At 39.3% G+C, this 16,242-nt stretch overlaps 1 protein-coding gene across 2 annotated transcripts in view; it reads right to left on the bottom strand.

Annotated features, from left to right (window-relative positions):
- The window catches only part of xpo4 (exportin 4), a 112,765-nt gene that overhangs the window by 34,593 nt on the left and 61,930 nt on the right, over window positions 1–16,242 (bottom strand). For both annotated transcript variants that reach the window (XM_059028761.1, XM_034012204.3), the window contains 3 exons: window positions 7,472–7,588; window positions 5,932–6,085; window positions 1,027–1,139 (listed from right to left, as the gene is read on the bottom strand). In XM_059028761.1, coding sequence (XP_058884744.1) covers window positions 1,027–1,139; window positions 5,932–6,085; window positions 7,472–7,588 — 384 coding nt within the window. The remainder of the gene's footprint in view (window positions 1–1,026; window positions 1,140–5,931; window positions 6,086–7,471; window positions 7,589–16,242) is intronic.

Below are 16,242 nucleotides of genomic sequence, written 5' to 3'. Positions count from 1 at the left end.
AAAAACTGGTCTTGGCATTTTAGCAGGCTAAGCAGTGTGGAGTAGTGGTTAGAGCTCTGGACTCTTAACCGGAGGGTTTGGGTTCAATCCCCGGTCGGGGACACTGCTGTTGTATTCTTGAGCAAGGTACTTTACCTAGATTGCTCCAGTTAAAAAAAAACCAACTGTGTAAATGGGTAATTGTATGTAAAAATAATGTGTTATCTTGTAACAATTGTAAGTCGCCCTGGATAAGGGCGTCTACTAAGAAATAAATAATAATAATAAGAAGAAAGAGAGATCCAAGAACATTCATTATAAGACAGACTTTCATAACTTAGGTTTGGCTTCTTCAATGTTATCAACTGGTAGAGTTAAGATCTCCTTTACATATCCAGTTTAAGATTATTTTAAAAACTTAGTAGATATATAATAAACTGTTTTTTTGAAATGTTGAATGGAATAGTTATACAGCATTCCTAGAATTCAGCGTTTGTATAGTACATTTCTAGTTTATATTTTGTAGGTTTTAAGAAAAAAAAAATGTATCTACGACATTTAACGAATAAAACACATTTGGATTTGCTTACAGTTTACTAATTGTAGTTGTTGGATCTTTGTAAATTTTTGTACAACAGTATATTGTTTAATTCTCTATAAAATGACTACAGACAAAATTCCTAAAGCTTTATCAAAAGCAAAACAACAAAACTTTTTTTTGTTTGTTTTTGTTTTAAACTTATCACTACCTGCATGTGAAGATTAGTTCTTCACAGATTTAACTTTACAAAACACAAAATATATAAACCAACACATCAATACATTTTGAAAGAAAATGGAAATTAGAGAATACTCACAGCACATACAGTACATTAATAATGAGTGTATAGAAAGTACCCAAGATCACAGTATATACTAAATAATCACATACTTTTCTAGGTGCTTCTTCTCCAGCTTTAATCATAATAATTTAATCAAAATATATAAGCCTGCTAACAAAGTGTAGCTGGGGAATGAATGCAGTTCAAGAGGAGAAATGTGACTTACTGTAAAGAAGAGTTCCATGACTCTGCTGTCCAGGAAGGTCTCCCGCCAGGACTCTGTTGGTTTTAGCATCACATTTTGAGAGGATTCAAACATAGCTATATAATGCCGGCCCAGTAATCCAAAGTCAAGGTCAACAACAGCAAGGACTGGGGGTAATAAAAAAAAAAAAAAAAACTCCCGGGTCATAGCCGGGAGCTGTTCACAAGAGAATGTAATGGAAACTCACTATAAGCCTCTCCACATACACTACATAGCGACTGCATGAGGCCAAGGAATAAAAGGTATTAGGGTTTGGAGAAGGGAGACTCCTTTAGGAATGTGGCATTCCACAAGGCTGTGATCACTTTGTCAACCAGTGTGCTGCGTGTGTCAAGGGGAAAGAGGCCTGTGGCCACACTTAAGAGTAACAGGTGTCAACATTTACAAGAGGAGGGGAGCAAAGGCTACTTTTTGATTTTTTTGCCCACCCCCACACCCACCCCACAAAAGTTTTGGTTTAAATTTACAAAAGCAATTCTGAATAGCATTCCCAAATAACTCACTGAAGTTAAGAGACAGAAATATAACAGCAGTTAAATTAAAAAAAGTGTCCATATCAGTTATTTATATATTTATATATACACACACACACACACATATATATATATATACACATATATATATTTACACACACACATATATATATATACACACACATTATATATATATATATATATACACACACACACACACACACATATTATATATATATATATATATATATATATATATATATATATATATATATATACATATACACACATACATATATATATATATATATATACACACACACACACACACACACACACACACACACAGAGTAATGAACCATACCAACGTGTTGGACAGCTGGCTCCTTTAATTAAAAAGAAACCCCAGTGACTGCTCAGGGATGTTTAAAATAGTTTTAATGAGCATCACTTGTGAAACACACATCTAACAAAGTATGAAACAAGCACATAAGGTTCAGATTACACCTGTGGTTCAAAATTCAATCCATAAAATCCCGTGTAGTAATACAGGGTCTAATTGAACAAGCTTAACTGGGCTTTACCAACAGATTATAGGGACTAAAATGCTCAGCATGGATGTGGAAGAACACCCAGAGGATTAACCTAGAATGAAGACATGGTTCTACCAGACATCCCAAGACATAACATGGATGGAGACATTCAATACTTTATATGTACCTAATCCGCTCTTGTAAATGTCCCTGTTCCGCTTGTAAACCCTTCAGTCAATTTCACTCTATTTCAAGATCACATGCATAGCCACTATAGGACAAGTTGACCGTTACTCCATAATTGCGTTTAACAAAGATTTTTTATTATTATTTATTTATTTTTTTAACGTTATTGAATATTGTTAAATATTAATTATATAACAGTTCATTTTGAAACTCCAAAGAAGCGCAAACTATATAGGAGTCAGTGTTCTTCAATGTAAACAATTTATTTAGAGGCTGTTTGCCAGGAATAAAAGCCTGTTGTCCTGCTCTGGATTCAATGAGGCACACTTTTTTGTTTGTTTACATTGAACAGAGGGGCGTACTTACAAAGCATTTTCAAATCTGATTCGCTGGTAGGATGGGACCTGCAAATCAGATGCTAGTTAGATGGCAGCAGTGTGGAGTAGTGGTTAGGGCTCTGGACTCTTGACCGGAGGGTTGTGGGTTCAATCCCCAGTGGGGGGACACTGCTGCTGTACCCTTGAGCAAGGTACTTTACCTAGATTGCTCCAGTAAAAACCCAACTGTATAAATGGGTAATTGTATGTAAAAAATAATGTGATATCTGTATAATGTGAAATAATGTATAATGTGATATCTTGTAACAATTGTAAGTCGCCCTGGATAAGGGCGTCTGCTAAGAAATAAATAATAATAATAATAATAGTTAAAGAGCAGGAGAAGATGAGCGTGCCCACTGCTTGTCTGGCAGAAATACTGTAAATAGCATGGCAGGGCGTTCTGTGCATTTTCGTTGATAAACTTAAATAATATTATTAACTACATGCGTTACAAAAATGTCATTATTGAATCGATTATCCAGTATTTATATTGATGCATATAATGAGGAATGGAATCGATCAAAAAATCGATTTTCGATTTAATTATAGCAGCCACAGTCTCTGCTTGCTGTGCAGAAGCGAAAAGATTGTGTTTTTTTTTTTTGTTGTTTTTTTTACTATTGGCAGCCAAAAAAGCTCATTTTGACAGATAAACTGATCATGTTAGCTCAAAGTATTAGGCCATTTCTGCACTGATCCTTCGAAATGATATTAAGCTGGGTTGACTATCTTAATATTAATATAATGATAACAATAACGTTGTTTTTTGTTTTTTTTATAAATACCTAAAAATACAGTTTTAGCAAACAGTCCCCTTTGACTCCAATTCAATATAAGTAGCGATATGTATTTAGTTTACCGATCTGAACAATAAACCATTAAGCTACAGTAGTATATTTAACAGATCTCATTTGTATGGAGCGAGGTAAACAGTGGTGTACCACAGGAATCAGTATTAGGTCCTCTGCTATTCCTAACCTACATTAATGATTTAGATTCTGGTATAGTAAGCAAACTTGTTAAATTTGCAGACGACACAAAAATAGGAGGAGTGGCAAACACTGTTGAAGCAGCAAAGGTCATTCAAAATTATCTAGACAGCATTCAGAACTGGGCAGACACATGGCAAATGACATTTAATAGAGAAAAGTGTAAGGTACTGCAGGCAATACAAATGTGCATTATAAATATTATATGGGAGATACTGAAATTGAAGAAGGAATCTATGAAAAAGACCTAGGAGTTTATGTTGACTCGGAAATGTCTTCATCTAGACAAATGTTGGGAAGCTATAAAAAAAAGGCCAACAAGATCACCAGATATCGCTCGGATATATTGTGAAAAGTGTTGAATTTAAATCAAGGGAAGTAATGTTAAAACTTTAAATGCATTAGTAAGACCTCTTCTAGAATATTGTGTTCAGTTCTGGTCACCTTGTTACAGAAAGGAGGCTGCGTGGTCCAGTGGTTAAAGAAAAGGGCTTGTAACCAGGAGGTCCCCGGTTCAAATCCCACCTCAGGCACTGACTCATTGCGTGACCCTGAGCAAGTCACTTAACCTCCTTGTGCTCCGTCTTTCGGGCGAGACGTCTCTAAGTCGCCTTGGATAAAAGCGTCTGCTAAATAAACAAATAATAATAATAAAAAGGATATTGCTGCTCTAGAAAGAGTGCAAAGAAGAGCAACCAGAATTATCCCGGGTTTAAAAGACATGTTGTATGCAGACAGGCTAAAAGAACTGAATCTATTCAGTCTTGAACAAACAAGACTATGCGGTGATCTGATTCAAGCATTTAAAATCCTAAAAGGTATAGACAATGTCGACCGTGGGGACTTCTTTGACCTGAAAAAAGAAACAAGGACCAGAGGTCACAAATGGAGATTAGATAAAGGGGCATTCAGAACAGAAAATAGGAGGCACTTTTTTTACACAGAGAATTGTGTAACCCTGGGATCCTTCAAGAAGCTGCTTGAGATTCTGGGATCAATACGCTACTAACAACCAAACGAGCAAGATGGGCCGAATGGCCTCCTCTCGTTTGTAAACGTTCTTATGTATGAAATGTTATTCTCATAACCCCGGTTCCATGAAACAGAAATGTAACCAGGTTATTTGTATGTTTTTGATTAAGATCAGTATTTGGAAAATGTTACCTTGATCTTTGTGAACACCACATTCCTTCAAATTTAAGACCCACTTTTTGAACAATTTTTTGCTTCTCAAAAATAGCCTGCATCTTAAATTCAAGTACAGTATAGTGATGAGTGTATAAAAACTTGCCAACAAAAGACACGACTACCTGAGTACAAAAGCAGCAACGTAACTTACTGCCGAGAAAAGACTCTAATCATCGATGACATACAGGAAGCCATTTTCAAAGAAGTGTCATTAGCTTCCTGAGGAATTCAAAGAGAACAATTTCAGCGTTCCTAACAAACAGTACCAGCTTGTGACAGAAATGCTGATCAGACCCCCGTATGTTTCAACATGCCAAGCAATATCACAGTTCACAAATTGGGAGAAAAACAGGTATGAGTAATCACGACTGGAAATAAGAAGCAGCACATAACTGTAATTAGTTTGTATCTCTGTAAATGAATATTTATTTGATGTTTTATTTTTTCCTCAAATTGAGGGTGGGAAATTTGGGCTGAGTCTTAAATTCAAAGGAATACAATATTTCATTTTAGAACATGTCCTTCTGTAGTAACCTAATCTTCAGTGGGTGACACCTGCTGGTGAAACATTGTATTTTACAGTTTCAGTATCTGTAATAAACCAGTTTCTAGACCGGATAACGGCCTCTAGAGTGCAGAAGATGCAAGACAGGTTAACTGAATTACATATCGCATTGACTTATATTGTCGTGGAGAATAACACGCCATTCTGGTGATCGCTACTACTGTAGGTTTGCGTTTGGAACAAACCAGAAATATTTAAAGGGGAAAAATCTCAAATACATTTGCATTCAAAAAGAGCTTTACAGGAACACTTTTTGTAATTGAGGCTATTGCAAGTTATTTTAACCTTGCACACTTTAACAAATGAATATGATTATACACTGATGTTTTTAATCAGTGGGGCACATTTTCATCACAACTGTAAAACTAGATCAATGTAAAACTCATTTTTTGTCAGTTGAAATACTCCATGAGGCATGTAGAAAAGTTAGAACAAAGACCACATAGTTATCTCAATTGTATTAAAATGTAACTGTGCAGCTCCGGTGTCTTTGAACTTCACCTTGAGCTGGCTTTAAAATTTGAAGCACATAATATTATAAGTGAAGGATATAGTTAGGTGGAAGGAAGTTCCAGCTCAGGACCTGATTCGCAAGTGCAAGGTACCGCTGAAACACTGAGGACATCTGAGCGTTCATGTTTTCTCTCCGACTGAACTCCTGCAGAACTTCTACTGTGAGCATGAAAATCTGCCGTAGGTCTTCTTCCTGCCATGAAAACAAATACGTTTCTTTTTCTAAACTTCAGAACTCACTTCATATAAGGTGAAAGGGCAGCCATCAAATCTTATACAAAAAAAAGAGAAAAAAAAAATAATATATATATATATATATATATATATATATATATATATATATATATATATATATATATATATATATATATATATATATATATATATACACACACACACACACACACATACATACATACATACATATATATATATTCCACCTCTATTACAAGGTAATTTTCTATTATCACAAGTCCAACGATTTAACACTGTATATGGTTCTAGGGAAGATAATGCCACACAAAATGGTTACAGCAGTATAAGAATAACTCAGCTTTTGTGTCTCCAGTTTTGATTCATTTTTTTTTTTTTTTTTTTTTTTTAATTTAGTCATCGTCAATTTTTTACCTCTGTTTTTCTCCCCAATTTAGCATGCCCAATTATTATCTGTATCCTCGGCTCACCGCTCGCAACCCCCCCGCCGACTCGGGAAATGGAGGCTGGAACACGCGTCCTCCGAAACGTGCTCCTGCCGAGCCGTCATTTTTCGCACTGCAGATCCACAGCAATGCCACCAGACCGATAGTGCCGGAGGACAACACAGATCTGGCGGCTCCAATTCAGAACCACAAGCTCCCTATCGGCCACAGGGGTCGCTGATGCGCGGTGAGCCGTGGATTCCCCTGCCGACCTAAGCCCTCCCTACCCGGGCAGCGTTCAGCCAATTCTGCACCGCCCCTTAGGAACTCCTGGTCACGGTCGGCTGTGACATAGCCTGGATTCAAACCTGCGATCTCCAGGCTATAGGGCACATCCTGCACTCCGCGCGGAGCGCCTTTACTGGAGGCGCCACTCGGGATCCCCAGTTTTGATTCATTTTCAATAAAAGCCACAAACTATTTTATTAGTTATGATAAGGCAGGTATACACAATGACACACCTCAAAAGTCTGGAGCCCTCCTGGTCTTTGTTCCACCAGTACACACTACTTCATTGAACCAATTTAACCTTCTTCCAGCTCTTAATCTTTTAATTTAATGATATATATAAAACCTGTAGGACTCCAGACCTTCATGTTTTGTGCACCTCTGTCATGGGGTTACCTTTATGTAAAGGTTTAAGAGTAAACCATGAACAGGACTATCACACCTCAAGCACTTTCCTCAGTTGAGATATCTGCTATAGGGCACCAATTCAATCAGGCACTCTATTGGACGATCCAGACCAGGGTTAGAAACGACTGATATCTACCAGACCCCGCTTCTCACTGCCAATAAAATGGATTTCTAATATTACTTCACGATGGTCCGACTGCTGTCAGTATTCCTCTATATTTGTATGTAGAAAGAAAGTGACTTACCTGAAACATACGTTTACAGCTACCATGGAATTCCATGCTAAGTCCAATATTGCTGGTTTTACTAGAGCTGGAAAATTCACTCAACAGAGCTGTGAGAATGGAGCAGGCCAGTGTCTGCTGTAAAATTGAAAGACAAGAACAACGGTTGAGTTAACAAAAGCATTGCGCAAGTGAGCACTAGTTTCCAAGCATTCATAAATATACTGACAGTGTTTATTTTTTCATCCAGTATTTGCATAAGAAGCTAATGCTGTAATATAAAAAGAATAAAATATTATTTTATTCATAGTTGTGGAAAATAATTTCATTGCAAAGGACAAGGGTCTAGAATATAGGAATTCTGTCAAAAATGAAAGACTTACTCCAAGTTGTTTCACGAAACAGAACTACCATAGGGTATAGTTGCAGAAATTAACTTTTGCCACAGTTTTTTTTCCAAATGTGTGACACTGATTTCGCCTACTCAGCATTAGTGTGACACAGGAATTAAACTTGAGTTCCATCCCATCCCATCCTGTGAAAAAACTTTTAATTTAATTTTTGTTCCCATTCTGTCCCACCAGAATTTTTCCCATCGATACATAAAAAATATTTCCATTCCTGTCCCATCTGGTCATGTCAAAAAATGTCCCGTCCCATCCTGTCCCGTGATATTTAAGAAAAAGAAAAGAGACTGATTTCTTTTAACCTCTCACTGTATGCAGGGCCACATTAAGTTTAATGGGGGCCCTCTTTGCATATTAATTTCCTTCCCTTTATTGTTTTACTACCACCACACTTGATTAACATTAATGTCAAATTATTGTGTCTTAGCGGATTCATATTTGACTTGATTCAATGTTTGAAATAGTGCCAGTTAAGAAAATGAACATTGGCCTACAGCGTTAGTTACTGGCAGTTTCAAAAACAAAATGGGAAATGCAAACTGCACTCTTATCTCTTACGAATATGTACTTGTATAATAGGTTTGTAATATATATGCAGTCAAAAAATGTTTAGCAAATAATACAAGGATAGTACACAGTGCTTTCTTATGTAATGTTGTTTTTTTATTATTTGTGTAATGCTACAGTTTTTGTCTTGTTATTTTATTTTATTTTTTGGGGGGACCAATTGAGGCAGGCTGTGTTTTAAGACAACCTACAAACTTCATGGAAACCCGGTTTAAAAAAGCTGTATGATATCAGTAAGTCATGCAAGGCCAAACTGGAACTTGGGCACAAACATTTAAATATAGCCTCCCATATTTTAATATGAATTAGTTTATTAGCATTTGGAACGAGAATTTCTCAGTATAAAAAAACACTACATGGAAACACACACAACCTGAAATTACTACCAAAATAGAGTGAGAAAAAGGCAAGTTATTTTTCCATGGAGATTGCCCCACTGTAATCCATATAAACCTAGGTTGTTTCCTCCTGTTGATTTCTCTGCAATGTATTTTTCGAAGTACTGGTACCTTCACACACATTAGTTCGTATTTGTATTAAAATAGCGTGTCAGCATTGGTGTTTTGTTTCACATATCTTCCTCGCAATGACATTGTACTTGTTGTGTTTCTGCTTTTCAGCGTCGCTCTCATACTTCCTAGGTGCTGCTCTATCAGACATTTTTACAGGTTCTGATCCGAGTCACGTTCACGCCGTGGCACAACTGATAAAAGAGGTACGTGTCTTGATTGGCAGGTCAAGTCATATGATCAGGCAGTCGCTGCTAGTCCAACGCAATAAGGCTTGGTAAAACAGACCTGTTGTTCCGATCCATACAGGTCATACACTACTTATTTATTTTTTAGACATTTTATTACATATTATATTTATATGTGGGGGCCCTTCAAAATCTGAGGCAGGGTCTTTTTCGAGTTACTCTTTTTTCTTGTGTTTTTCATTCTCATCCTGTTCCTAGTTGAATGTTTAAAATACCAGTCACTGCTGGCATATTACCTATTATAACAATAACAAGAACCACACAAACCTACTTCAACCTTTTTATTATGCATAACGTGTTGATAACAGAAAAAAAACCCTTGAGGGCCACAGTCTTTTGAGTTTCACTCCAACTTTAATTCCCAATAAGTTTATTTAATCCAATTATTTGCAGAGGTTGACATACAGTGCCTTGCAAAAGTTTTCAGACCTCTGACCAATTCTCTCATATTACTGAATTACAAATGGTACATTGAAATTTCGTTCTGGTTGATATTTTATTTTAAAACACTGAAACTCAAAATCAATTATTGTAAGGTGACATTGGTTTTATGTTGGGAAATATTTTTAAGAAAAATAAAAAACTGAAATATCTTGCTTGCATAAGTATTCAACCCCCACACATTAATATTTGGTAGAGCCACCTTTCGCTGCAATAACAGCTTTAAGTCTTTTGGGGTAAGTATGTACCAGCTTTGCACACAGTGTCGAAGTGATTTTGGCCCATTCTTCTTGGCAGATTTGCTCCAGGTTGTTCAGGTTGGTTGGACGACGCTTGTGGACTGCAATTTTCAAATAGTGCCACAGATTCTCAATGGGATTGAGATCAGGACTTTGATTGGGCCACTGTAGGACATTCACCTTTTTGTTCTTGAGCCACTCCAATGTTGCTTTGGCCTTGTGCTTGGGATCATTGTCCTGCTGAAAGGTGAATTTCCTCCCAAGCTTCAGTTTTTTAGCGGACTGAAGCAGGTTCTCTTGCAATATTTCCCTGTATTTTGCTCCATCCATTCTTCCTTCAGTTTTAACAAGATGTCCAGTCCCTGCTGATGAGAAGCATCCCCACAGCATGATGCTGCCACCACCATACTTCAATGTAGGGATGGTGTGTCTTGAGGCATGGGCAGTGTTAGGTTTGCGCCACACATAGCGCTTTGAGTTTTGGCCAAAAAGCTCTATCTTGGTCTCATCTGACCACAAAACCTTTTCCCACATCACAGCTGGGTCACTCTCATGCTTTCTGGCAAACTCCAGACGTGCTTTCAGATGGTACTTTTTGAGTAACGGCTTCTTTCTTGCCACCCTCCCATACAGGCCAGTGTTATGCAGAGCTCTTGATATGGTTGACTGGTGCACCATTACTCCACTCCCAGCCACTGAACTCTGTAGCTCCTTCAAAGTGATTGTTGGCCTCTCTGTGGCTTCTCTCACAAGTCTCCTCCTTGTTTGAGCGCTGAGTTTTGTTTTGAGGGAAGGCCTTTTCTTGGCAGTGCCTGGGTGGTGTGCTGCAGCTCCCACTTCCTGATTATTGATCCAGCTGTGCTCACTGGGATATCCAAACACTTGGATATTATTTTGTACCCTTTCCCTAATCTATGCATTTGTATTACTTTATCTCTAACTTCTGTAGAATGCTCTTTGGTCTTCATTTTCCTTCAGATTCACAGCCTGACCAATGATCCTTCAACAGTGGGGTTTTTATCCAGAAAATGTGACAGCAACTTTAATGGTTCAAAGGTGGAGGCCAATGGTAAGGTAATTGTGTCCTCTTCAGGGCAATTTCTTTCATCGGTGTAAACTGGGAGCTTCCACAGCACAGGGGTTGAATACTTATGCAAGCAAGATATTTCAGTTTTTTATTTTTCTAAAAAATATTTCCCAACATAAAACCAATGTCACCTTACAATAATTGATTTTGAGTTTCAGTGTTTTAAAATAAAATATCAAACAGAACAAAATTTCACTGTACCATTTGTAATTCAGTAATATGAGAGAATTGGTCAGGGGTCTGAATACTTTTGCAAGGCACTGTATTTAAAATTAGTTTAGGTCTTTTACAGTTCTTTGTAATGGTCTTGAAGCAAGCTAGCAAGGGTGAATTGAATGGGTGGGCTAGTGAAATCACTAAATGGGGTGTGTCAATTAAAATGAGTGTCGTTGATACAACGGTTATAGTGTCTGTCTTGGTAAATATATGGTTCATATTGATTGGTTTAATAATACAACATCTAAAGTTGTTGTAGCTCGTCTGACAAACTAAAGTTTGGTACTGCTCTTCCCACAGCTTTCAGTTGTGCTCCCACCCATTCCCGCAGCCTTCAGTTCCACTCCCATTCGTTCCAGTGTGATTTAAAACTTTATTCCCGGTTTCACCCGCTCCCGCCAGTTTCATTTCCGTTTCCATCCATTCCCGCAAACATAAATAGAAATGTATTCCCATACCGTGGGTCCAGTCATAATGTCACTCTATTCTGCATCCACTTTTAACATGAGTACCTTTTTTAAAAAAATAAAAAATAGTGGCAATACTAGATCATTTCAGCAAATATACCCTATGGTAGTTGCATTACATTTAAAACAACTAGTAATGTTTTCATTTGTGGCCATGACTAGCAAAATTCCCCATCTTATAAACCTTTGTCCTTCAAGTATTTCACAGGTTAGTGACAAAAATATTATTATGTGAGTGTCACAATGAGAAACAGAGGTCACACCACCCACTGTAGCTCCCTCCTGGCTCTGCAAGGGAGAATGCTTTTCCCAAGAGCCTGTACACGGTTTTGACTTCAAAGAGACTGGCAGAAGTCCTAGTCTGCTTGGTGCCAGGGGTGGACACAGGGTCTGGGATTTTAAACGGTCATTCTTACTGGCAAGTGTCCATGGGTTAAAGGGAAATATGCACACTATCTCCAAACATACCACAGATTAAAGCATGGACAATGCTATTTATATCCTGGTACATGCAACAGCTGAAAATTGTGCAGTTTATTCATCAGCTGAACCTTTCATCTGACAATCAGATGAGAGACATTTTATATTAACTTTTCTTTTGTACATGGTCGGCCTATTGTGTGTGTAAACAGACACACTTAATTATACAGACGGGCTGGCACCTTTAGGTTGAACTGCCTGAATCTGCGTTTGGTCAATTGTCTGTAGAGCAGAGATAAGATGACTGCATGTGCTGAAAAGAAAATCATGTCATTGACACATTTCGTTTTATTACGAAACTATCTTTCACGCAATAATAAATGAATATATTGTACGGTACAAGAAGACTTGTACAAATGTCTTCATGTAATTTGTTTAATTGACTTTAAAAGTTTGCTTACTGAAGGGTTATCAACAAGATACTGAACATCTTGAAATAGAAATGAAAACCATTACTGAATGGGTATTTAGCTCCTAAAGACCCAAATCCTGAAAACTGTATACCAAAGCTGCTCACCGAGCCTGTGAGGACTCAGCATAATTTTTCCATCAAGCCTGCTGCAATCATCGACGCAGCGACCTTGAAGGTTAATGGTTACGTTTCTATTTCAGGGAACCAGGGTACGAAATGTAACCATTACCAAATGGGTCAGTATACCCAACCTGTAGCTAGGGCAAGACTATCTAACAACCAAAATGCTTCAAGGCTAATTACCATTTGGAACCACAGTAATTAGCTAGGCTGAAAAATCTGAGGGAGAAACTCACCTCTATGCCTGTGTTGTAAGGGTCGACTGGGAAGGCGCCCTTAACACTCTAGTTCCAAAACCAGGGTTTTGAGGATCTACGACATTCAGTCTGTAGAACCTAGTGAAGGTTTGGGGAGTAGCCCACACCGCTACATTGCATATGTCTTTGACAGATGTACCTTGGAATAAAGCTCATGAAGTTGCAATGCCCCTGGTGGTCAGTGAGCTTTTCTGGAGGGGGCAAGTTGGCCAGCTCATAGGCAGTCCTGACTGTGCCTGCTATCCACTTGGACAACCGTTGCTTAGGACAGGGCTTGACCATGGGACTTCGCCCCACAGCAGACAAAAATTGTCCGGACTGCCTCCAACTTCTCATCCCATCAACATAGTATGCCTGGGCCCGAACTGGGCAGAGCGTATGGAGCGGTCGCTCTCTGTCAGACTGGAAAGGAGGTGGATGAAAAGCCTCCAATTCCACAGGCTGGTTGACATGGAACGATGAGATAATCTTTGGCAAAAATGCAGGATTGGTATGAAGCGTGACCTTTGTCCTGTCCTCTGTAAAAATTAAGCAGGTCTTCGGTATAGAGAATGCCTGCATCTCAGTCATCCGCTTTGCGGAGGTGATAGCAAACAAGAAAGCCCCTTTAAATGCGAACAATTTCAGGATGCTATTGTAGGCCCTTAGCCGTGCGGCAAATGCCCTGGCTGAATAGGTTCTTTTGAGCATCACCTCAAAAACCCAGCACTGCTTGTTATGGTAGGCAGCATCCTTGGAAAGGAGCACCAAATTAGGCACAATGGAAGTCTCATCAGGTGGCAAATAGGCCAGGACCAGCTTTTCTGCATCATGTATCCTATATATAGGGCGTTCATCGAACGGGAAACAGCAGGAGCTGGTCTGGTCCGGATGGTCCTAGAAGAGTGGATTTCATATAAAAAATCTTGGTGAACAGGGGGGATATGGGAGAGGCGGTAGGCTTGTCAAAAATTGATTGCCTTGTTTCTCCTGCTGTAGGCCAGGTTGCAGTGGTCCTCTTGATTAGCGGTACAAGCTTTGCCAATAGGGAGAGATTACCTGCAGGGGAAATAGCTGCGCAGATGCCTTTCCAGCCGATCGGCGACTCTTCTTCCTCTTCCATGGGGGAGGGGAAGGAGGCAGAGCTCGAGGAGGATGAGGAAGACCGTGAAGGCGGTTTCCTGCTTGGGCTACTTTCCCGGGAGCGTCGTCCGCTCTTCCTTGTCACAGAGCCATGGGGTGAGGACGCAGCTACCTCTCAAAGAAAGGGTGATGGGGAAGAGCGCTGAGCAGGAGTAAGGGATGCAGAATGCTCATTAGAGCTGCAGGATAACCTCTTCTAAGCATACGCTTGGAGAAAGGGACACAGAATTTGCAGAAGCTCTGATTAACCAGTGCCTCCTTGGCATGTTCTGGCCCCACGTAGGAAGAGCACCTGCCATGCACATCCTCCATAGGCAGACTAGCCTTGCATATATCACAGGGATAGAACCCAGGCATGATGCAAGGAGCAGGCAATATATATATACAGCTCTGGAAAAAATTAAGAGACCACTGCAAAATTATCAGTTTCTCTGGTTTTACTATTTATAGGTATGTGTTTGGGTAAAATGAACATTTTTGTTTTATTCTATAAACTACTGACAACATTTCTCCCAAATTCCAAATAAAAATATTGTCATTTAGAGCATTTATTTGCAGAAAATGACAACTGGTCAAAATAACAAAAAAGATGCAGTGTTGTCAGACCTCGAATAATGCAAAGAAAATAAGTTCATATTCATTTTTAAACAACACAATACTAATGTTTTAACTTAGGAAGAGTTCAGAAATCAATATTTGGTGGAATAACCCTGATTTTCAAGCACAGCTTTCATGCGTCTTGGCATGCTCTCCACCAGTCTTTCACATTGATGTTGGGTGACTTTATGCCACTCCTGGCGCAAAAATTCAAGCAGCTCGGCTTTGTTTGATGGCTTGTGACCATCCATCTTCCTCTTGATCACAGTCCAGAGGTTTTCAATGGGGTTCAGGTCTGGAGATTGGGCTGGCCATGACAGGGTCTTGATCTGATGGTCCTCCATCCACACCTTGATTGACCTGGCTGTGTGGCATGGAGCATTGTCCTGCTGGAAAAACCAATCCTCAGAGTTGGGGAACATTGTCAGAGCAGAAGGAAGCAAGTTTTCTTCCAGGACAACCTTGTACTTGGCTTGATTCATGCGTCCTTCACAAAGACAAATCTGCCCGATTCCAGCCTTGCTGAAGCACCCCCAGATGAGTCCAATTTTCAGCTTTGCCCAACACCTGGTCATCTAATGGTTAGACGTAGACCTGGAGAGGCCTACAAGCCACAGTGTCTCGCACCCACTGTGAAATGTGGTGGAGGATCGGTGATGATCTGGGGGTGCTTCAGCAAGGCTGGAATCGGGCAGCTTTGGCATGAATCAAGCCAAGTACAAGGTTGTCCTGGAAGAAAACTTGCTTCCTTCTGCTCTGACAATGTTCCCCCAACTCTGAGGATTGGTTTTTCCAGAAGGACAATGCTCCATGCCACACAGCCAGGTCAATCAAGGTGTGGATGGAGGACCACCAGATCAAGACCCTGTCATGGCCAGCCCAATCTCCAGACCTGAACCCCATTGAAAACCTCCGGAATGTGATCAAGAGGAAGATGGATGGTCACAAGCCATCAAACAAAGCCAAGCTGCTTGAATTTTTGCGCCAGGAGTGGCATAAATGCACCCAACATCAATGTGAAAGACTGGTGGAGAGCATGCCAAGACGCATGAAAGCGGTGCTTGAAAATCAGGGTTATTCCACCAAATATTGATTTCTGAACTCTTCCTAAGTTAAAACATTAGTATTGTGTTGTTTAAAAATGAATATGAACTTATTTTCTTTGCATTATTCGAGGTCTGACCAGCTGTCATTTTCTGCAAATAAATGCTCTAAATGACAATATTTTTATTTGGAATTTGGGAGAAATGTTGTCAGTAGTTTATAGAATAAAACAAAAATGTTCATTTTACCCAAACACATACCTATAAATAGTAAAAACAGAGAAACTGATAATTTTGCAGTGGTCTCTTAATTTTTCCAGAGCTGTATTATATATATATATATATATATATATATATAGAGAGAGATCGACCGGGCAAGTCAAGACCCAAGCAGGCTGTTTCATGACTTTAGCACTGGGTCGGTACAGGGACGGCGCCAGGTCAGTACCGGTTCGCCAGCTTTATCACCAGGCTGGTACCGGTGTGGTAGCCTCAGTCCTGGTTCGGTGACCTCGGTACTGTTCGGTATGGGTCCACCAGTTCGCAGTCACAGCGGGTGTCAACGTACAGGGATGCCAGC

The sequence above is a fragment of the Acipenser ruthenus genome, chromosome 8 (assembly GCF_902713425.1).
Source record: "Acipenser ruthenus chromosome 8, fAciRut3.2 maternal haplotype, whole genome shotgun sequence".
NCBI lineage: Eukaryota > Metazoa > Chordata > Actinopteri > Acipenseriformes > Acipenseridae > Acipenser > Acipenser ruthenus.
Note: the sequence above shows the minus strand (reverse complement) of the source record. Positions and strands in the feature narration are given on the sequence as shown.